Source organism: Aedes albopictus, chromosome 3 (genome assembly GCF_035046485.1).
Source record: "Aedes albopictus strain Foshan chromosome 3, AalbF5, whole genome shotgun sequence".
NCBI classification, from domain to species: Eukaryota; Metazoa; Arthropoda; class Insecta; order Diptera; family Culicidae; genus Aedes; species Aedes albopictus.
In genome coordinates this window covers 164,754,697-164,779,672 of record NC_085138.1, presented here as the reverse complement: position 1 = coordinate 164,779,672, position 24,976 = coordinate 164,754,697, and the positions used below count along the sequence as shown (strand labels likewise).

The 24,976-nt window shown below is 40.2% G+C and overlaps 1 protein-coding gene across 1 annotated transcript in view; it reads left to right on the top strand.

The window, feature by feature from the left end:
- The first annotated feature begins 916 nt into the window (after nt 1–916).
- LOC109422647 (TBC1 domain family member whacked) overlaps nt 917–24,976 on the top strand; it is a 45,224-nt gene continuing 21,164 nt past the window's right edge. The window contains exons 1-2 of the mRNA XM_062859316.1: nt 917–2,109; nt 20,819–21,155. Coding sequence (XP_062715300.1) covers nt 20,889–21,155 — 267 coding nt within the window. The 5' untranslated portion in view covers nt 917–2,109; nt 20,819–20,888. The remainder of the gene's footprint in view (nt 2,110–20,818; nt 21,156–24,976) is intronic.

Below are 24,976 nucleotides of genomic sequence, written 5' to 3'. Positions count from 1 at the left end.
TGCGCTAACAGGCATAACGGAGCCGAATTCATTTAAAACTATTGACAATTTCATGTTTTTGTCTTATAAACTATGTTAGTTTTGGGGAACCTTAAAACTCGCGGTTTGGTCGGGGTTAGGGGGAACAAAAATATTTGAGGAAAGGATAGGGTGATGGGGCTTTTCGTTGACACATGGCAGCTTGGCGTGGCGTATTGCAGCTGGTCAAACGTAGAGTGGACAAACAACCTGTAACGATACATACAGACGATTTTTGAAAGGACACGAGGTGGACAAGTGGAACAACAAGACGGGGATATCAAACGAAGGCTTCAGCTTGCTTCAAGAAGTCGTACACAAGCTTCATATACTCAAGATCAAGTTTACCCAACACATATCTAATGTCTTCCTTTTCTGGTTTCCCTCGGGCCCTGAGGGATGCACGTCGACACAAATTTGGCAGGTACTGGTTCTGTTGTTTTCAAACTCTCTGAAAGAGCGAAAGAGATAGAATTTCGCGGTGAGGTGCTCAATTCTTAAGAATTACATTGCATGAAATAGTATATTATGTGGTAAAGCAAAATGATGCACTATGCCCAGAAAGCCGCCAAAATTTCCCAACCGGGAATTAAACCCAGCGACTACAGATTGGTGATGCAAAGCCTTATAAACTAGGCTAACTGGAGACCCTCTCAACATCTAAAGGCAATATCAAGGTCAAAAGAGAACATTTTCAACCACCAACTTGAAAGGTTCTTACAATTTCGCCCAAAAAGTTTCGCCGCCCTACCAGCCGGTCATCATATCTCACTGTTCACTGTTCATGCTGAAGTGAGCAGCCTCGTTGGTGAGCATGTGAGCACACGCTTTGGACGGACACGGGTGATAGCAGGCGTAGGAGTAACAACGGGAGAGGCCTTCGCTATCCCTGTAGCCATGTATGTGTCTGCCAGCCCATCAGGCAGTCACTCGGTCCTATTGGAAAAGCAATCTGGTTTGAGACGACTGGCTACGATGATGGTTGCCGTAGTAATGGTGTGCGAAGATGGTGTGCTGTTTTCATCAAAATTATTGCTCATTGCTCGCAGGTCGGTCCCGTCTCGACTGCTGTTGATTTGGCTCGCTGGTTAGTCTGTTCAGTGATTCTTCGGACTACGGTTCGCGTTGTTTCGCGACGAGAGAAGTCGTGGCGTGAGAGTGGCAGGCAGAAAATTTAATGGAAACCGATCGATATTATTTGTAAATATTTCCGCGGAACTGGCGCGATATTTTTGGTTGACATAGTTGTTAACTATTTCTGTGGATTACTTTGGATTTGGTTTTTAGCATATTGGTGAAGAATTCGTACGAAATTTCGAAGTTTATGGACAAGGTGAGTCCACGTATGATGATCATCGGGCTCGTCGTCGACGTCGTCATCACGCTGGATGTGTATAAAAAACGCGAAAGAATTCCGGTGAAACAACAGCTCGATATTTAATGTGTAGGTACTACATACGCGCGAAGAACGAGTACAACACACGTCCAGGGTGCACAATTATCGAGAGGCAGCCACCACATAGCATATATTACGGGGGACGTCGGGGCGACACATTCAACAGCGCGACGAGACCATAACGTTAATATTCATCAAATAAGTGAGAGGTGATTTTCCGCTTTATTATATGAGTAGTTCGGAAGACCAACGCAAAACGAAAGTGGACGGTCAGTCAGTCAGTGTGTGGCAATGCAGCAATGGTGAAAATCTGAAGCATAAATTTCGACCTGTGTATTATTGTATTGATATATGGTGCAGAAAATGTAAATGAGTCCAGCTCTCACCGCGACCTACCATCAAGCAAAGTGTGGCGATTGTGTGCAATAATAATACATGATGGAAAGTGGTGTTCATCAATTGTTGAGTGAAGGAAGAAAATGATAGTTGTTAAGTGATTGCAATTTACGCCTCCAAGGAATGCGCATACTTTCAATTGAGTGTTGGCTAAATCTCTGTGAAACGCAGCTTTAGAGATAGGAGCACACCCTTAGAAAACTCACGCAAACTGACCAAACTAATAAGAAAGGGGTTGCAACGATGACGATAAGAGCTCCGATAACAGTCTAGCTCTAGAATCAACACTGTTTGTTTAGGTGAGTAACTGGTTTTTATCTTCATTTTTCTAGTGGGTATTTCAGACACGCATTCACGTACTGAATCCACTAAATGGCTGAATTGTCACCACTGGATTTCCCTTCATATGAATATGAGGTGGATTGCAAAACCGCAGGTAAACGCACGTGGAGAATAACAATATCAGCAAAAATGTCCTCCCCATCCATCCATCCATCTCGGGTGATGTCAACAACGTGAAACCAGTTAGCAAGCCGTTGTCGTCAGTTCAGCTCAGTGCTATGCTATGTGAGGTCACTCGAAATGGTTGTTCAAAACGAATCAGTGTGCGCGTTTTGTTGATACCAGTACCTACAGTATTCCTATACGAACAATGCGTGTGCCACTTTGATTTTTATGACCTAGCCAATCCGCGTAGTACCTACATCAGTACTTCATATACATAGGTATGTGAGGGGAGCAATGGCAAATTTGAATCTTTCTTTTTGCGGTGCTTTGTTCCCACAATCAGCCGAAGGGAAACACGCAGTAAAGAGGAATTGTAAAAATAAATCAACCTTGTAAATTCAACGATCTTTTCATTCGGAGTAGATTTGACGAGGCTCAACTGATTAGCGACTAATTTTCTTTTTGATCATTCTTTATGTAAATCTTGTTATGTCCGAAATTGAACCAGAGCACCGCTCCACAATATTTATTCGATTTGTAACTAGATTGTATACCTCATTTCAAGTTTTGGTTGGGGATCATCTTCATCTTTCAGTCCTGGGCACCCACGGTGGTGCAGAGGGCCGAATTGAAAGATTTCCATCCTGGGCGATTGCTAGCCATCGCCTTGACCTGTGGCCAGGTCAAATTTCTGTCGACTTGCTTGATTTCGTTATTGAGGGCTGCGCCGCCATGAGTCTCTGGGCTGCGATGTCCTGCTGGGTTCCAGTCTTGTTTGCAGATTTCGTTTTCGACCCTGCGTAGAGTGTGGTCGACCCACCTCCACTTTCGCTCCCTAATTTCTGTCGCTATCGGCTTTTGATGACATCGACCATGCACGAATTATATATCGTAGGCATCTATTGATGAAGACCTGCAGCCGTTGAGTGTTCTCCACTGATACACACCAGGTTTCACTGGCGTATAGCAGCACAGATTTCACGTTCAAGTTGAAAATTCGGATTTTAGTGCGTTGACTAATCTGGTTGTTTTTCCATACATTTCTTGGTGCCGCCATCGGCCGCCAATTGGCAACCACGATATTGGAAGCTTTCAACATTCTCCACTGATTGCCTAGCTACCGTAAAGCTGGAAGGGTTGACCGTGTTTACATCCAACGATTTCGTCTTGTTGACGTTGATGGTAAGACCTGCCGCTGAGGAGCGATTGGCAAGGTCATCGAGCTTGCTCTGCATATCAGAGCGCCGTTGAGCTAGGAGAGCAACGTCATCAGCCAGTTCGAAGTCATTTAGGTGCTCCATGGTAATGGGTTGCCATTGCAATCCACGATTTGGTTCACGGTCAATCGCACCAACCAGGATCTCGTCGATTACGATGAGGAGCAGTAGCGGTGATAATATACATCCTTGCCTCACTCCAGCAACGACCCGGATGGGATCGGACAAAACACCGTTGTGTAGTACTCTGTACTGTGCTTCAATGAAGCCGATGATTTTCTCAAGGACACCCTTGCGCCTGAAGGCTTCCCACATGTTTCCGTGATTGAAACGGTCGAAAGCATTTTCATAATCAATGAACATTAGGAAGAGAGACTCTTGTAATTCATTGCTTGCTGCCGTCGGAGAGTTTCGTCGATCTTCTCCTGTATCTGGTTAAGGATCACTTTGTAAAGGACTTACAGAACGATACACAGTAGCATGATGCCCCGCCAATTATCGCATACACTCAGGTCACCCTTTTGGGCACCTTTACTAAGACGCCTTGCATCCAGTCGGCCGGAAATGTCGCGGTTTCTCATATGTTGCAGAATTGGGGATCATTTGGTTGAAATTGACACTGCATAAGCTATTCTAAGTTTGTATGAGAAATATACTTTAGCGTAGCTTTTATACAATCTAGGGTGCCTGTACCAGTTATCGTACTACCTAAGAAAAACTATTTCTACAAAAATAAGGAGAAGACCGACAAATGTCATCGATATGTCAAATGAAGGATTAGTTGTCAAGATTTACAGGAAAAATATAGAAACTGAACCAAATCTACTTTAAGTATTTATTACGGCGTGTGCCAATGATAGGAAACCTGTACCAGTTATGGACACATTTGTTAATTTGGGTTCCACTTCGCACTATTTACATCAGTGTCGGATTTAGGGGGGGAGCAGGTGGGCCAAGGCCCCGGGCTCCCACGTTTTAGGGGCCCCCACAAAATTCCACTTAACGAAAAAAAAAATGTAAAGCATGAAAAAATAATAGTGCAGAAACTTCTCTTGATTTGTTTTTTTTTTTTTGTCATTGGAACTTAAAACTATTGTCTACTGGTAAGATGTATGCAATGTGTTGTGTTTTTTAAGAAAGACTGCAACTATTTGTCCAGATATGAAATAATGAATTTTGCCTCCTAAACTTATTATCATTTATTTTTTATGCAATTTCCTAACAAAAATTACCGGAAGTCTTGAAGCAAATCTTCGACTGAATAGAACTCTTTCTATATTTGTTTGTTTTTTTTTCTGTACAAAGTTTTTGAAAATATCTTAAACAATTTCCCATAGAGTTGAACTTCAACTGTTGAAGTAAACATTTTTTTTTCTCAAAATCAAAAAGTTTTATATAGAGGTACTCTTGAGTTTGATTTTCTTAGACAGCTTTCGACTGTCTCAAATTGGAGAACACCAAAACTGTTGAAACATGTTTTAAAGGAAATCTTGCATGAATTTTCAAAGAGTTTCTGATTCTTTACGCATATTTTAAGTTGAGAGATTTGCTGACTGAAATAAGTAAATTTGTTGAGAAATTGGCTAAAAATGGCTAAAATACCCTAACATTTCCGCCAAAGATTTTCGAGAAATTTAAGTGAAAAAACTTTTGAAAATAAAATCAGAAAATCCATCAGGAATAAGGTGGCCCACACTTATATGAAAAACAAAAATTTCGAAAAAGTCTTACCTCCTCAATTAGTTGTTTTGGATTGGAGATTGTTTTAGCCTAAGGGGGCGCTCAAAACGCTTGAAGTTTGTATGGGAAAACTTGACCAAATGTATGCAGAAATTTTAAGTTTTCGAATTTTGCCACTAGGAGGTACTGTAAGCGTTCAATAATCAAACCCTTTGGTATTCTTGTAGGTGAGTATATGTTAAACAACTTTGTCGAAGACCGCAAAGTGATCCAACGTCTGTGGAAAAAGTTATACCCTAGGTAAAGTGAGGATAAACTTCATTGCTGTTTTTCCAATACATGCAAAGGAATAATATCAATAATGAAATCTCAATACCTTGCCTCACTTTGCCTAGGGTACAACTTTCTTCACAGCCGTCGGATCACTTCGCGGTCTTCGACAAAGTTCTTTGGCATATAGTCACCTACGATAATACCAAAGGGTTTGTTTATTGAACACTTACAGCGCCACCTAGCGTCAAAATTCGAAAACTTAAAATTTCTGTATACATTTTGCCAAGTTTTCCCATACAAACTTCAAGCTTTTTGAGCACCCCCTTAGGCTCAAATTTTGAACGTAGCTTCTGGGAGTCCAAAACAACTGATTTAAGAGGTAAGACTTGATATTTTTCGAAATTTTTGTTCTCCATATAAGTGTGGGCCACCCTAATCAGGAACTTATTATGGATTTCCTTTTTAGTTTTTATCAGCATTTTTTTTATAAAAAAATCCTCTTTGATTTTAAAGTTTTGTTGAAAATTCTTTTGGGAGGTCGCCAGAGCCTCCCCTAGTAGTCGTGTTAGAACATGTTTTTGTTAAGTGTTCACTCTTTATGGTGATCGACCAGCAGCTTCTCCAGAGATTGCTGCACTGATCCATTAGAAGTTCTTTTTGGATTTCGCAAAAACGACACTACCGATTGTGCTACAAATTTTACGAGCAATTTCTTGAACAGTTCACTTATGAATTCTTCTTGCAGTTATCTATGAACTTTGACATGATTTTTTATTAGACATGGGATATAATGAATAAATTTCATTAATATCTACAATTTTCCTAGTTCTGCGTATTGTTCTAGATTCATTTTTTTCCCACAATGGCATTGAAATTTCATAATGATATGGCCGATTTTACCCCGTAGTAGACTCACACCTGACAAATTTTGTCCCACCAAAATATGCTCACACCGCTTTTCCCATAGATTGTGTTTTGCCACCGCTACCGAAAACAACATTGAACGCAGATTCTCAGGTGGTGCAATGAATACATGGATCTTTCAGCTGCCAACTGACATGCAAATTGACATGTGAGTATTTTTTTTCTTCGAAGATTTTCTCGAAAGTCTATCAACAAATGAAAAATGCAATATTTGTAGAAATGATAAATATTTTTTCCATGGGTAAAAATATATCCTCTTAAAAAGAGCCCCCACAACACTGTGGCCCCGGGCCCCCACATTTGTAAATCCGGCCCTGATTTACATACATTCCTTATGGGATTAGCCATAACTGGTACACTATGGCGAAATAGGGTGCAAGGAAGCCGAAAAGTTAAGGAAAATAATTTGTTTCTATCATAATTTGAGCAAATGATTGCAACCATCTTTTGTAAATATAATCTTGTTATAATGTTGTTCACATTTTTTTCTTGTCGATTTTCAACATTAAAGGTTGAAAATCAACTAGTGCGAATTTGAGGTACTATAGCCATTAGAGTGGGTCATCGTTTATATGGAAAAATGAAAAATTCAATGGTATCCCTTCAGATCAAAGCTTTTTTGATCCCATTTCAGGACCCAAATCAGTGTGCAAAATTTGGGCACCATCAGTTACGTCTACGTTTTGCGCATCGCGTTTGAAGTTTGTATGGGGTTTTACATGGGAAAACACTCTTTTTTGCATTTCTCTCATAACAAGCTCGAATTTTTCTAAAACCATGTAACCGATAAAGTGAAAACATAGCCTAGGGTGTCCTGAAAAACTTTGTCGAAGACCGCGAAGTGATCTGATGCCTATGAAAAAAGTTATAGCGTTGGCATTGCTTAGCGAAACAGCATGATTTTGTTGCTATTGTTATTCCTTTACATGTTAAAACATAAACACATGCATGCGGTTCGTTGGTTATAACTATTTTCACAAGCATCGGATCGCTATTCGATCTTCTACAAAGTTTTTCAGAACATCCTAGGCTATCATGTTACAGTATCGGTTAAAAAGTTTCAGACAAACTTTTTCAACTTATGACAAAAATGCAAAAAAGTATGTTTTTCCATATAACATCCCATACAAATTTCAATTGCAATGCGCAAAATGTAGACGCAACCGATCGTGCTCAAATTTTGCACAGATACTCAGGACCCGAAACGGAATCAAAAAATCTTTGATCTGAGAAAACGGTTCCGATGACCCACACTAATAGCCATAACTGATACACTGAGCCTATATAACATCTGCTGCAACAACGTTATATGGCAATCCGTCCCCCGGCTGAACTGTATAACCTGTACCAAAGTAATTAGATTTAACATATCCACACATCCGGGGAAGTGTGTACTGAATAAACATTCCAAAACTTCCTCATTAGAGGAAGTGAAATCACCATTTGGTAAACGAAGTTCGTTCAAACTGCAAACAGTTGTACAAAGTCTTTTCCAGCCGGATCGTTCAGCAGACCGAAGAGCTGCTGGTAGGCCTTGCGAGCCGACATGAAAGCGTTCGATCCAGCCGAACGTCGTCTGTTCCAACTCTTCCGAAATTGTTTTCAAAGATTGATTGTTGCTGTTCTTTTATGCTGAAGATTGATCTGAGCTATCCTAACCGTAGCTACTACCCAAACTAGGCAAGATTAAACTCTTCGCAACATCACCACATCAAAGAACAGCAGCAACGAAACCAGATCGGTATCGATTGGAAAACGCCAAAGGCGAGGATATACAGAATACACTGTGTAAATCGCATAATGCGAGTCCTTATAGGTGAAAATTTAAACTAATTAACAACATCTTCATAGTCCCGCCCTTATTTAGCCTCAAGTGAGACTAAAGATTGGCAGCTGATTGTTTCGAAGAAACACAAGGCCCACTGCACCATTGCTCCAGTTAGCGCAGTAAGGGCAAAATACTGTGTAGGGCACCCTGGTACTCCACAGGCTCCGTTAGCGGTTAGGTTTTTATTAGACCTCCCTAGCCATCCATTCCCAGGCACGGTAAGCATATAGCCGCATCACATCATGAATTAGGGGTCATCTGTTAGTGGACTCTTACCACCGGAATAGGCGGTCCGTAGTGTTATTCTTAGCCAATTGAGACAGTCGCTACCGACACTACACAGCTATCAAGGAAAGAAGTTAAGGACAGACTTGTTAGGATCCCAAAATGGCCACACTCTTAGAAAAAATCATGTAAATTTAAGTTCACTTGGATGCACATAACAGGAGCGGCCCGTTTAACACAAATTTACGTCTTCTATCACAAATAAAGTCGAGCTAGCAATCTCTAGAGCCAAAGCGAGACATAAAACATATGTAAATAAAATAATGAACTGGATTCAAACTCCGGTCCGTTGATTGAGAAGCACGTACTATACCTCTCGGCTGTACCACCGAGTTGTGAGACAAACGATAAATGTAAAACTGTTTCTACCTATCTGGCCAGATAAGTTTGTTGACATCTTGTGCAACCAACTCGAACTTACATGGATGTAAAATTGAGTCAAATTTGACGTTGATGGTTTACGTCACGTGTAAATTCCATTTTTTTAAAGGGTGCACCACAATGGCCGACTTTGGCACCTACTGACGATTTCTAGCGCACATTCATTTATTTAGTTAACATCAAATTCATGATAATACTGAATCAACAATTTGCCGCCATAATACTCGATTTGCAGCTGCAGCTCTCCAACGTCGGTCACGCCCAACACTCGCCAGATCACGCTCCACCTGGTCCGCCCATCGTGCTCTCTGCGCTCCACGCCTTCTTGTACCAACCGGATGATTAGCAAACACCAACTTTGCAGGGTTGTTGTCCGGCATTCTTGCAACATGCCCTGCCCACCGTATCCTTCCGGCTTTGGCTACCTTCTGGATGCTGGGTTCGCCATAAAGTGCAGCGAGCTCGTGGTTCATCCTTCTCCGCCACATACCGTTCTCCTGCACGCCGCCGAAGATCGTCCTTAGCACCCGTCGCTCGAAAACTCCGAGTGCTTGCATGTCCTTCTCGAGCATCGTCCACGTCTCGTGCCCGTAGAGAACCACCGGTCTTATTAACGTCTTGTACATGGTACATTTGGTGCGGGGGTGAATCTTTTTTGACCGCAGTTTCTTCTGGAGCCCATAATAGGCACGACTTCCACTGATGATGCGCCTTCGTATTTCACGGCTCACGTTATTGTCAGCCGTTAGCAAGGAACCGAGGTAAACGAATTCTTCTACCACCTCGAAAGTATCCCCGTCTATCGTAACATTGCTGCCAAGGCTTGTCCTGTCTCGCTCAGTCCCACCTACCAGCATGTACTTTGTCTTAGCCGCATTCACCACCAGTCCTTTGCTGCTTCACGTTTCAGGCGGGTGTACTGTTCTGCCACCGTTCCAAATGTCCTAGCAATAATATCCATGTCATCCGCAAAACATACAAATTGGCTGGATTTCGTGAAGATCGTACCCCGGCTGTTGAGCCCGGCTCGTCGCATAACACCTTCCAGGGCGATGTTGAATAGTAGGCAGGAAAGTCCATCACCTTGTCGTAGTCCCCGTCGAGATTCAAATGAACTGGATAGTTCACCCGAAATTCTTACGCTGTTCTGCACACCGTCCATCGTTGCTCTTATCAGTCTAGTCAGCTTCCCGGGAAAGCTGTTCTCGTCCATAATTTTCCATAGCTCTGTGCGGTCGATACTGTCGTATGCCGCTTTGAAGTCGATGAACAGGTGATGCGTTGGGACCTGGTATTCACGGCATTTCTGGAGGATTTGCCGTACGGTGAAGATCTGGTCCGTTGTCGACCGGCCGTCGATGAAACCGGCTTGGTAACATCCCACGAACTCATTTACTTTAGGTGAAAGACGACGGAAGATGATCTGGGATAGCACTTTGTAGGCGGCATTCAAAATGGTGATCGCTCGAAAGTTCTCACACATTAACTTGTCGCCTTTCTTGTGGATGGGACAGATTATCCCTTCCTTCCACTCCTCCGGTAGCTGTTCGGTTTCCCAGATCTTGACTACTAACTGGTGCAGACAGGTGGCCAACTTTTCCGGGCCCATCTTGATGAGTTCCGCTGCGATACCGTCCTTACCAGCCGCTTTGTTGTTTTTGAGCTGGTGGATGGCATCCTTAACTTCCCTCAGCGTGGGAGTTGGTTCGTTCCCGTCCTCTGCTGCACCAACATAGTCATTTCCTCCGCTGCCTTGGTCCTCCGTGCCTACATTCTCTTCGCCATTCAGGTGCTCGTCGAAGTGCTGCTTCCACCTTTCGATCACCTCACGTTTGTCCGTCAGGAGGCTCCCGTCCTTATCCCTGCAGATTTCGGCTTGCGGCACGTAGCCTTTGCGGGATGCGTTGAGCTTCTGGTAGAACTTGCGTGTTTCCTGTGAACGGCACAGCAGTTCCATTTCCTTGCACTCCGCTTCTTCCAGGCGGCGCTTTTTCTCCCGGAAGAGACGGGTCTGCTGCTTCCGCTTCTGTCTGTATCGCTCCACATTCTGTCGGGTTCCATGCTGCAGCATTACCGCCCGCGCTGCATCCTTCTCCTCCAGAATCGCTCTGCATTCCTCGTCGAACCAATCGTTTCGTCGACTCCGTTCTACGTACCCGATAGTGCTCTCAGCCAGGGATGGCATGTCACGCATAAACTGTGTCCATTTACGCTCATCTTTCACTGAATTTCTCAGTTTTATTTACCTTACTTTTGAGAAAGAGAAAAAACGCACAATGTACATAATTTCTCTCACGCAGAGTTCTTGTGCGGATGATTAGAGTGCTGCGAGAGAACAATGAGAACCCACAAGTCATAATCCCAGTGCGCAATTTCTGCGCGCACGCAAAAAAAACCAGAACTCAGTGCACACGCAGTGTGTTCAAAGGGGTCAAAGTTGTTTGAGCATTTGGTGAACCGAAAACATGCCGGTGAGCCCAAAACCCGCTAAGCGGTAGCAAATCCTGTGATATCAGAGACATGCAGACGTCTTAAGCTGGTCAAGGACTTACAGTTGATGGATATTTTGGTTCCAAATTCCACCAACATTCAGTGCTAGTGAGCTAACGAATTTTGTTTTTCATATATATAGGGAAAATTTGCAAAAAATTGCAACTAGCGCCTAGCTGCAAAAACTCGAACCAAACGATAATTATTCTAAAAGCCCTTGATCTACCAAACAATTTTGCCAAAGACACCATCTTTCTAAAGAATCAGAATGCTGAGATATGTGAAATGTAAAATTTCTACGCTATCTAGCGCCGCCTAGCGGTGAAATCACGAATCATATTCTGAAAGCCCTTGACTAGCTGAACAACTTTGCCAAAGAAACCAACTCTCTAAGTAATCAGGATCCTGAGATATATGGGATAGAAATTTTGTCAGTGTTGCATCTGCTTGTCTAGGATATCACATAAATCACAGACAAGTAGATGTGACACTAACGAAATTTCAATCTCATATATCTCATGATCCTGATTACTTAGAGAGTTGGTGTCTTCGGCAAGATTGTTTGGCTGGACAAGAACTAACCGATAATAAGACTTAATGTTCAAAATTCCACCGCTAGGCGGCGCTGGAGAGCAAACAAATTTTAAATTTCGCATATCTCAACATCCTCGTTTTGTAGAAAGATGGTGTCTTCGGCAATATTGTTTGGTAGATCAAGGGCTTTCAGAATAATTACCGTTTGGTTCAAGTTTCTGCAGCTAGGCGACGCAAGTTGCAATTTCTTACAAATTTTCCTGATATTTATGAAAAACAAAATTTGTTAGCTCACTAGCACCGCCTAGCGGTTGAATTTTGAATCTTAAGTCTTATTATCGGTTAGTCCTTGACCAGCCAAACAACTTTGTCGAAGAAACCAACTCTCTAAGTAATCAGGATCATGAGATATATGAGATTGAAATTTTTTTAGTGTCACATCTATTTGTCTCCCAAGTAACAATTTAAGTTTTATAAAACTCTGCAAGAGTGCCATAAATCGTGATCAATAAAACCGGAGTCAAAGTATTTTAACCTCCAAACTATCTATCAAAACCTCTTGGAGACTAGAATATGTCTAGTTGGCCCAACCATCTCAAGGTTATGAAGAGATTATTAATGGATGCCGTTTGGCATTTATGATTGTCGTCTCTATGCCACTTTTTCTAGACAAATGCTGGTTCCACTACAACTATCTTTTATCATTGCATAGTTGAATTTGTGCAGTTCGTCAATTTTGACAGATTTATTTCAACCAAAACACGAGATGGAAAACAAAATCGAGAGCTGTAATTTCCTGATTTTTAATGTGAAATATCCCTCTTATAGAGGGGAAATTTATAGTGCCGTGTGAAATTTACTGCGGAATACGTAAAAAAGACGTATATTTGAAATGCCCCTTCGGAAAGTGACATATTTAAAGTTATTTTGAAAAACACAAAAAATAGCAAGTTGATGATTTTTGCAGGTGGTGCTATTTTCGTTCACTTTTTATGTTCCGAACAACATTGCATCATGTTCTAAATCAGGTCATTTCTCTTTTATGGCAGAAAAATCGAGAATAATACAATTGAAAATTCGCACAAATTCTTGAAAAAAGAAAAATAAACATGGCGGAGCCCGTAAGTGACAGTTTCAGTGATCAATGCTGTTTGGCCTTCATAAAATTTGAAAAAAGAGCACTTTGCTTTAAAATGAAATTTATGAATGCCGAACAGCATTTATCAATGCCGATTGATTACCGTTTTGCCATTTTTCAGTTTTTATGGTAGTCAAACGGCAACCATCAAAATTTGACAGCTGGAACGTGATGTAAAATAGAATTCATCCTGAAATCAGTCAGAATGGCGATTTTTTCTTAATTTACCACTTGAAATCGACTTGCTTACTGATAAAATTGCTAAGTGTATTGTGAATTGCCAAGCAATAAATCGGAGTGTCGTTTTATAACGGTTCAAAGTTGTGAGTAGTCAGTGAGTTTGGGAAGAGCTATCAAGCGAAATTATAGGTTTAAACGTAGCTTTTGTGATAACCAAAAGTGTTAGAAGATGCTTTTGTCACAGCGTTGATAAAATCATACTATTGTGTATTTTAACACGGTTTAGAGTAAGTTTTGAAAGCCGTAATAAACTTGTCATGAAAATCAAAAAATAATGGCTATTCAGTTTGTCTAGAAAAGGTTACGAAAGTAGCTTGACATGAAATTTGTATTTTTTTAGCTTAAGCATTGTTAAATGTTTCATGTAAGCATTTTAGCATGCTCGTTACATCGATAAAACCATTATAAATTCCATCAAATGCTAAAATGCTGTCCAATTGTTACTTGGGCTGTAATTTATGTTTATATTTATATTTATGTTTATATTTATGGCCCATCAACTGTGAGCCCTTGGATTTCCAAAATACTTTGCCGAAAAAAACATCTGAGTACTTTCATATTCCTGTGGTACACACAGTATTGCACTGGAAGCACGACTGCGTGCGTTCTCAACACGAATTGTGTGTGCACATTTTGTGCGCGCACAAAATGTGCACGCAGAAACTGGAAAAACATGTTTGTTCTAACATTTGTTTGAGTACTCATTTTGAGTGTGTCGCTGATGGATGCCAGAGAGTGAGCGGCTGGTTTGTGTGTGAAAAAAGTTGCGTAGCTCACTCTCGCTCTCGTTGAAAGTCGTGTGTAGAGTGTATGTTTTCTCTTCTCACGTTTCGCACTGAGGAGCATGCCATCTCTGCTCTCAGCTGCGTTGTTGATGGCTGCTTTGATTGTACTCCAGCAGTCCTCTAGAGGGGCCACATCGAGCACACCCTCGTCCGGCAACGCTGCCTCAAGATTCTGCGCGTATGCGGTGGCGACATTCGGTTGCTTCAGTCGCTCTAGATCGTACCGGGGCGGCCGCCGGTAATGTACGTTGTTAATAACGGCGAGTTTTGGGCGCAGTTTAACCATCACCAGGTAGTGATCGGAGTCGATATTAGCGCCACGATAGGTCCTGACGTCGATAATGTCGGAGAAGTGCCGTCCGTCAATCAGAACGTGGTCGATTTGCGATTCCGTTTGTTGTGGTGATATCCAGGTGTAACGATACGGGAGGCTGTGCTGGAAGAAGGTGCTACGAATGGCCATGTTCTTGGAGGCGGCGAAATCGATGAGGCGTAGGCCATTTTCGTTCGTCAGCTGGTGGGCGCTGAACTTTCCAATCGTCGGTCTGAATTCCTCCTCCTGGCCTACCTGAGCGTTTAGATCCCCTATGATGATCTTGAGGTCGTGGCTTGGGCAGCGGTCGTACTCACGTTCGAGCTGCGCGTAAAATGCGTCTTTGTCATCATCAGTGCTTCCGGAGTGAGGGCTGTGCACGTTTATTATGCTAATGTTGAAGAATCGGCCCTTGATCCTCAACCTGCACATTCTTTCGTCGATCGGCCACCAACCGATCACGCGCCTCTGCATGTCGCCCATCACTATAAAAGCTGTTCCCAGCTCACGTGTGTTGCCGCAACTCTGGTAGATGGTATGATTACCTCTAAACGTTCGCACCATAGATCCTGTCCAACACACCTCCTGCAGCGCTACGATTCCGAACCCGCGGTCCTTCAGTATATCGGCGCACACTGGGGCAGGATTGAAAATACACGGAAAAAACCTCTTGCTCGTCGAGATGTCGAGATACGCACTTGGTGTCTTCAGAGAAAATATTTCTATGAACAAGGTCGATATTCTGAACGATAGCATATTTTTCTTACGTTATTCGCATAAAAGTCCTATAAGTCATTTTGGCCATCTTTCATTTTAGTGGTATGGTGTCTTCGGCAAAGTTGTTCGGCTATTTATGCTAAAAAAGTTTGCCGAAGATGTCATATTTCCAAAGCCTACTGTTCTTGAGATATTAGTCGTTTTATAAAATACCTACCTAAAATCGAGTTTTTTCATTAAATTACGTTTGTAAACAAATTTAATGTCCGTTTTCGAGTTATAATAATGAAAAATACTAAAATAAAGCATATGTAAAATAAATTTGTTGGAAAAAACAAAATATGCATTAATTTTTCATAGAAAGTTCCTGAAAATCACGCAAAATGTATATAGGACGTTCTTGCAGTCGGGCAAGTTCGGGCAAGTTTTTTCATCGGCGATCACCTAAAAAATACATAAGCTTTCATGTGAATTTTTTTGACCGACATGATATTTGATGATTTTTTTTAAATAGCGTTCAAAGTTTACTGTTTTGTGTGAATTAGTACAACATTTTTGCACATATTTTACCATGTTGTATGTTGCCAAGTGAACCATGAGAAGTATAAATGCAATCTAGTTACAGGTTTAGTCATTTTTAAGCTCCAAACAAATTGTAAAACACAAAAATGTCCTAAACACGCCATTTAGCCTTGGTTTTATCATTATCTTACATAATTTTATTAAATAGAAATATTTTTTGTGTGTTCAATGATCTAAAAACTCACTTTTATTGGGGTTTCGGACATTTTTGTGTTTTACAATTTGTTTGGAGCTAAAATACCGCTGAAAGATGGCCAAAATGACTTATAGGACTTTTATGCGAATAACGTAAGAAAAATATGCTACCGTTCAGAATATCGACCTTGTTCATAGAAATATTTTCTCTGAAGACACCAAGTGCGTATCTCGACATTTCGACGATCTAGAGGTTTTTTCCGTGTATTTTCAATCTTGCCCCAGTGTGCGGCGAGTATGCGGGTGCTCCCGATGAAGTTGAGAGATCTGCAGTTCCACGTACCGAGCTTCCAATCGCAAGTCCCTTTTCGTCGCTGTGGTCGTCGCCATTGGTATCGGTTCGCATTCTTTTCTTGTTGATTTGCCGGTGCTAGTCTTTTTTACGGCTGGCTCGCAGGGCCTGACACCAACCCACTAACCCAGGGAGTTCTAGCGCACATATATTTTCGTAAACAAAACCAGCGTTCCTGATCTTCTTATTTTAAGCCAATGACAAGTGACCAAGAACAGAATAATAAAATGCACTGTTGTTTGAAGCTTGCTTCTTGAGATTTGTGCATCTAAAGTTCTGATGCACTGTTGAAGCGGGACTTCAAGACGTTTGTCCCATATATTGATGATCAACTTCATATGGGCTCTAGCAGCCAGATAACAACCCTGCAGAACATGTGTTTGCTAATCATCCGGTTGATCCTAGAACACCTGGAGCGCAGAGAGCACGATGGGTGGACCAGGTAGGACGTTATCTGTCGAGCATCGTGTGTGACCCAGGATGGTTGATTAACCCTCCTTGTGCGTCAGCGAGCAGTTCCCAACATGATGCATTAGGATAAATATTAAATGTGATATAGATAGTGCAAAGGGCCTGTCCATAAACTACGAAGACTCGGAGGGGGACGGGGGGTTCTGGCCAAAGTCTACAGTTCATACAAATTTCGAATATTTTGTATGGACGAAAGTCAACGTAGGGGAGGGGGTGGTCTGAGATTGCCATAATTGAGTCTACGTAGTTTATGGACAGCGCCTAACTACATACATTTAATAACAGCATTGGCAAATGATCTCCAAATAATCATGAAACTGACCAATATTTAAAACAATAGGCTGAAGAACAGATTTTATCCCAGTTGCATTGTAACGCCAAACAGTAGCAATAGAATATGCTAAGCAGGCATACAAATTCAGAGAATCGAGAAAAAAAAAACGGTTCCAAAGCGTTGAACCATACCTTCCAAGAACGTACCGCCGCAATACGTACCTCGTCACGATCACAATTTGTTTGTGAACCTGACACCGTAGTTTTCTGTAGTAGGAGATATTTATGTAAGTAGCTACTTGCATCAACGCCCACTACCAATTGCACCCGTTCGTACGTCCGAAGCACGTGTAGAATCCTAACAACAAACTGGTGGGCGGTAGAATATGTTCAGAGAGAGTGCGTTCTCGGAAGCCACAATTGATATATTTGGCAGTTTGAAACCATTCATTACCTATAAGCTTGTGAAGTGGCTGGGAGCGCCAACGGAAGAACGCAATGAGATTTACGATCAGAAGCGGAAAACTAGCTTCCGTTTTACCGGAATTGGGGCTAAGTGTAAGTAACGCTGAATTTTCGTTGAAGTAAGAATTTCGCGGAATATGTAAAAGCAAACATAGATTAAAATTACAATTTTATTGATCGTAAGGTGGATCCTCTTGATCGTGACTTTTACTGTAAATACAGCGCGTTTCTGTGACACCATCCATGAACTGTAACAACGTGGCTTCACTCATCTGATGACTGATGGTCAGAGAGTTTGTTTTCACTCATCTCTGCCCAGTTAGTCCGCTGTTTTTTTTTATCGTTGTTACTGCAAATACAGTAAACCATGTACACACTGTAAACTGAGCTCGTCAGATCTTCTAAGTACGTACGTACGTGCTGTGCTCCATTTCCATTTGGTTCAGTTGTGTATGGTGTAGTATTTAGAGAGCACAGCAACGTCGCGGATGTTGATTCTGTATGGAAGGAAAGGCTTAATTTGCTCGCGGATGGACGCCGCCGCCAACGCCGACACGATGATTGCCAAACAAGCGCGCTTCCTTCATTGCGCACTTGGTATTTACAGGGGATAGACAAAATGATCGGGACAGGCAAAATTGTCACTTTTCAAAAAATGTTCAATTAGCTGTAACTTTTTAAAAAGTGCATCAAATATTCTCAAATTTTCACTGTAACTTGATCAACTAGTTGTGTATCAGTGGACAAAATTTGGAAAAGATCGGGCTATTTTGTAGGAAGTTATAAGCATTTTAGAAAATGGTAGAACTATCCGATAGCCAACTTTGAGCTGTTATATCTCCGGATTCAATGACCCGAATGCAATGAAATTTTGAGCATTTATGACTTATATAATGAGCTCTGAAAAACGTTTAACTTAATTTGAAATTATTAACAAGAGATAAAGTTATAGCTATACTTCCAATCTTTTCCAAATTTTGTCCACTGATACACAACTAGTTGATCAACTTACAGTGAAAATTTCAGAATATTTGATGCACTTTTCGAAAAGTTACAGCTATTTGAAATTTTTTTTGAGAAGGGAAAAATTTGCCTGTCCCGATCATTTTGTCTATCCCCTGTAGTAGAGTGGCGTGGTAGTTAGAGTTCAGAAAAGTCAATGGGCAATTTTTAGCTAGCAGAAGCAACTACCTATAGCTAGGTGCGTGGGGATTCGTTTCGGAAATAAACTTGTGCGCCTAATGAATTCTGATAGCAAACGAAGTTTATTAGCCATCGGCGTGTTTATAAGGTCATGCAATATTAATTGTTGTGGGTGGAGGTTGATCGGAATATAAGTTGTCTTGCATATAATTATACATAGTGCCAATCGATACAATGGGACGACTTGGAAGAAGCATTTCCATTTATAGAATTAACTGCGACGGAACTTTAAGATAGACAAAGTACTATGTACTTGACTCTATATCGGTTTTTGCACGTGCAATCGTAAGGGAAAAAAAAGTTTTCAGTATTCTGCGTTAGATTAAATGTTTACTCTATTCACTTGAAAAGTGTGATTTGGTATACCGTAAACCGGGGTGAAATTGATCATTTGGGTACTACATTGTAATTGCATACCAGGAACTTCTAAGCGTCGCAATGATCTTAAACTTCCTACTTCATCTAGTTCATAGATGTCTAGAGATGAGTTCAGACTTTTGTTTTTTAGAAAAAAGTTAGTTTTGCCTTATTTTTTTTGGAATTTGCAATTTGTTTCTCACTTAGCTGAAATCATTGCTTCTAAACAATCGATTGCCACTAGGACTTCCCGTAAATTTTATGTTTCAACATTTTTGTGGAACTTTGGTTGGAAAGTTATGAAGCTATTCTGAATATGAATAAGTTAAAAAAGTTCTTTTTTTTTGACGAAATAGTCATTTATTGTAACAGAAACCACTTATTTCCAAGGAAATTGCCTACTTTTAGGCTTTAAGGGGGAAATTTCAAATTTTAATTTTGCATTTTAAGGGTCAAATTCACTAGTTGTAAGAGTTTTGATGCGTGTTTCAGGTTTAGAAGAGCAGAATTGAATGGATAAGGAAATTTTTCTTTTTAACCGATATTTAATTTTATACTGATCAATTTCGTCCCGAAGTGGCATTTTCATTTTTTTGATTTATGGAGTTATTGAACCTAAAGTTTAAATTTGTTGAACAAAATTCTGTCACATTGGTCAATGGGTACTGATTTTACAGAAATAATTTTGACAATATTTGAATTTCCTTTAATGTTATCAACAAAAGTTGTTTTAAAGCGATCAATTTGACCCCGGATTACGGTACCAAAATTAGTATACAGTGTATCAAACAATTGTCCGTACAGCAATTTTTGGGTCAAAATAAATTTTTCATGCAAATGTTTATAACTTTTTTATACGACGATCAAAAACGCTGAAATTTTAACCAATCATAAACCATATATTGATGCTCCATTGGTGAATTTTGAGCGAGATCGAATAAGTTTTCTGAAAGTTGTAGAACTTTTAGTAAAACTTATAAGATTTTTGAACACACTTTTAAAACATTATATCTCAATATGTAGTCGATGAAACTGTTTCAATCTTTTTTGTGTTACAGCTTTTACCTAAGGCTTTCATATGTAGCTTCGTTTGAGCTTTTATATTCACTACAAAAAATACAAAAAATCTTCAGTGGATAACTGACACTAAGGAATATTACAAGTGGTAGTCGAAATACGCGTATCTGTCAAAGGATAAGCAACATAGGGCGGAATTAAAAGGTACGAAACTGATTACACTCATTCGAAGAGGGTATTCTGCTTAGAGGGTTCGAAAAGTCGGTACAAGAACAAAAAATCTGTATATGTTCAGAGTTTTAATTGGAAATTTATCATATTTTGATCAATAAAAGTGCCAAGGGTTTTCAACTTTTTTAAACTCTTCTAATGTAATACTTTAATACAGGACCTGGGAGTAGGTCCTATGCATTTTTCGTTCAGTTAATGCACTTTTATTAGTGGAAAACGTTTGGCAGAAAATATGTGCAAAATATGGTAATTTTTTAAATATCGTCAGCTACATAAGCAAATTTTTCATATATTATGTAGTGAATATAAAACCTCAAACGAAGCTACATATGAAAGTCTTAGATTGAAAAAGTTTCATCAACTACATATTGAGATATAATGTTTTAAAAATGTGTTCAAAAATCTTATAAGTTTACTAAAAGTTCAATAATTTTCAGAAAACTTAATCGATCTCGCTCAAAATTTTACCAATGGAGCAGTAATATATGGTTTGCGATTGGTCAAAAGTTCAGCGTTTTTGATTGACGTATAAAAAACTTATAAACATTTGAAGGAAAAAATATTTTGACAAAAAATTTGCTGTACGAACAATTGTTTGATACACTGTATGTCTTAGAATTCAGATTCTTGAATCTAATGATTTTCATTTATTCCCCAATTGTTTCCACAGATAAACACCCGCTCCAAGCCCTGCGCCCGTGGCAGTCCGGGCTTTTCCCCAATTCAATACCCAAGCGACCATGGCCACCTCACCGACTTCGACCAATACCTCGAACTCGGTTTCGCTGAACCGACAGTCGAGCAAAAATGCCGACTCGATATCGCTCTGTTCGACCACCAGTGCCTTCTCGACGTGCCCCGATCGGCACGGATTCTACGGTGGCAGTCAGTTCTCGGAAAAACCGGCCAAGGAGACCCTAACCCGGGAGCAGATCATCGCCCGGGAGAAGAAGTGGCTGCACATGATCAAACACTGGCAGGAATATATGAACAAAAACTACAAGAAGGTAAGTTTGAACTAGTTAAACTATGATTCTTTTCAGCATAAACTAAAATCATTCATTAATTTAAAAAATACGCAAAATAAACAACAAAATTACCAAAAAATAATAATCCATCTTGCGGTAATAGTGCCTTTCTCGTGCGTTGAAAATAGTTTAACCCTCTAATACCCAAATTTTTGATTTTGATCTAAATATCATTTTTCGTCTTCTAAAATCCATTTAAACATGTTTTGGAAGATGATTCTTTTTAATTCTCGATTTCGTGAATTTCAGTTTTCGATTTTTCTAATTTTTATTTTTGAACATCCCCACGCTTTTATATTTTTCCTGAAAGCCTATTTGGGGTACGGATTTTTTGAGATGAAAACATTTTGAGATTTTATGATTATTGTAGAAATATTTTTATTTTAATTTTTTTTCATATAAAATTTTACTTTCCGTGTAATTTTAAGAAAAATAAATTTAGAGTGTATTCGATTTCCTTAAACTATTAAACTAGGATATGATTTGGGAAAAATTTAAAATATGTTAATTGTAGCGATTCAATACAAAATAAACAATGACTTCTAAAACGTGACTAAAACATCAATTTTTCAATGATTTTTAAAAAATGTAAATACGCTTTAAAATACACCAAAAAACATTTTGAGATATACAAAACAGTCCTAAATATCAGCCAAAAATATAAAAAAAATTCATTCCGAACGAAACAAAAATTACAAAAATGCTCAAACTATACCCCGTCTAAAGGCGGGGTTGGGTATTAGAGGGTTAATACAGTTCAAGTAATTCCATCTCCTTTTTCTTAAATTCGGCGTAACGTCCCCATTCTTTGAACACTTCCTTCTCCTTCTTCTTCTTCGAGTCGAGAAAATTCCGACTGGAACGGGAATCGAACCATGGGCGTAGCCAGTGGGTGGGCAGGGTGGACGTGGTCCCTTTCTTTCAGAAATTCCACAAGGGACTTCTCCAGGAGCTTCTCCTTCGTGAATCTTCCATAGGCATCGGAACCAGATACATTTCGATATTGATTGTTTCAGGGTTTGTTCCAAAAAATGCTTCAAGAATTCCTCCCACGATTCCTTCAGAATTTTTTACAGATACTTCTGCAAGGATACATCGACTAATTCCCCCTGGATCTCTTCCTTCAGTGATTCCATCATGGATTGCTCCAGATTTTTTTCAAGAATTCCTCTATGGGTTTCATCAGACATTCCTCCCCTGGGATATCTATAGAAATTCCTCCAGTGTTTGTTACAGTTCTTTTTTTCGAGGATTCCTCCAGGAAATTCTCTAGGGATTCCCGAAGGAATGCCAACAGAAATTCTTTTGGGCATTTCTGCAAGTGTTCCTTCAGAGATTTCTTCGTAGATTACTCCATATATTCCTTCAAAAATTCCACTAGAGATTGCTCCAATAATCCAATCTGGAATATTTCGAAGTAATTCAGCAGAAATATCTTTCAGAAACCCTTACAGGAAATTTTACCAGTGATTAGCTAAAAACTAATCCAGGAATTCCTTAAAACATTGTACAAAATATTCTTTTGTGAGTCCATCCAAAGATTCCAACAATAATTTGTCCAAAAATTATTGCAGACATGGGCCCATATAGCCGAGGCGGTAAACGCACCGGTATTCAGCATGACCATGCTGAGGGTGACGGGTTCGATTCCCGGTCGGTCCAGGATCTTTTCGTAAAGGAAATTTCCTTGACTTCCTTGGGCATAGAGTATCTTCGTGCCTGCCACACGATATACACATGCAAAATGGTCATTGGCAGAGGAAGCTCTGAGTTAATAACTGTGGAAGTGCTCATAGAACACTAAGCTGAGAAGCAGGCTTTGTCCCATTGAGGATGTTACGCCAAGAAGAGAGAGAGATGAATTCCTTCATATTTTTTCCCACCGAAAATCTTCCAGAAATTTGTTAAGAAAGATTTCCTGGGATTTCCTAAGGAATTCCTCCAGGGTTTCACCCGCGAATTTCTTCTGTGTTTCTTTCAGTAAAAACTCCAGGAATTTTTTAAAAATTCCTCCAAGGATTCCCCCAGGAACACTTTTTAGAATTCCTTCAGGAGTTCCTCTTGGAATTCTTTCAGGAACTCCGAGAGACGAACCAGCCAAGGGCTGAAAGTCTCTTTAATAAAGACAAATCAATCAAATCAGGAACTCCTCCAGGAATTAATCCAGTACTTTCTCCAGAGACTGTTTAGGGATTGCGTCAGAAATACCTCGAGGAATTGCTTCCGGGATTCCTCCTGCGGTTTATTCAGGAACTCTTGCAGGGATTCTTCAGGAACTGCTACAGGGATTGCTCAAGGAGATCCTCCACGAACTTTTCTTAGAATTTTCAGGATTCCTCCAAGGATTCCATCTGCAATTTCTTCAGTAACTCTTCCTGAGATTCCTTCAGAAATTTCTCAAAGGATTCCTCCACGAATTTCTTCAGAGATTACTCCAGGAATTATTCCAGGGATTCCTCTGGGAATTTCTGCAGGGATTCCCCTAAAAATTCATCGAGGGATTCCTTCAGAAATGCCTCTAGAGATTACTCCAAAAATTCCTCCAGGAATTCTTCTCGAGATTCCTCTATGAGCATTTCTAGATATTCCTCCGTTAATCCCTACAGGAATTTCTCTGGGATATCCTCCAAGAATTTCTGCAGGGCTTAACTCGGGAATTTCTTCTGTGATTCTTTCTGGAACAACTGATTTAACAAAAATCCTCCAAAAATTCTCCGAGGAACTCTTGATAGGATTCCTTCAGAAATTTCTCCATGTATTTTTTAAGCAACTACTTCAGGAATTAATTCAGTACTTCCTTCAGGAACTGTTTTTGGATTCCATTAGGAATTCGTCTTGAAATTGCTTCCGGGATTCCTTCTAGAGTTTCTCCAGGAACTCTTGCAAGGATTCCTCTAGAATTTCTCCAAGAATTCCATCTGCGATTTCTTCAGGAATTATTCCTGGTATTACTCTACGAATTCCTTAAAATATTTATCTACGAATTTCTCCAGGAATTCCTCTGAGAATTTTTCCAGAGATTCCTCTGGAAATTCTTGCAGGGATTTCTCTTAATATTCCTCCAGAAATTCCGCCATTCCTTCAGGACTTCCTCCAGGCATTCCTCCAGAGATTCCTCCAGTAATTGCTTCCGGGACTCTTCCAAGAATTTCAGCAGGAATTCCTACAGAAATTTAGCCAGGAAATCTACAAGTCAATTTTTGTAGAGACTCCTACAGGAATTTCTTCAAAGGTTTCTCCAGGAATTACTTCAGGGAATCCTCCAAAAATTCCATCAAGAATTCTCCTAGGCATTCTTCCATGAAATTTTCTAGGCATTTTTCCAGGGATTCCTCTTTGGATTCTTGCAGAGATTTTTTCCAGATTTTTTTCAGCGATTCCACCAGATATTCCTCCAGAAATTGCTTCAGGGACTCATCCAGGAGTTTGTTCTGGGATTGCTTCAGGAATTCTTCCTGGAATACCTCCAAAAATTCATGCAGGCATTCCTCCAGGACTTCATCTAGGAATTCCTTTTCCAGGAAATCCTTAAAAAGTTCTTCCAAGATTTTCTCTTGGAATACGTTTAAGAATTTTTTCAGGAATTCCTCCAAGAATTCTTCCAGATTTTCCTCCGGGAATTGCTGTAGGGATTCCCCTAGGAATTCTGTTAAAAATCCCTCCAGGAACTTGTTCAGGGATTTCCAAAGAATTTCTCCACGAAATTCTCCAAGAATTTACCAAAGGATTCCTACAGAAATTCCTTCGAGGATTTCTCCAGGAATTCCTCCATAAATTTCTCTAGAAATTCCTCTAGGAAT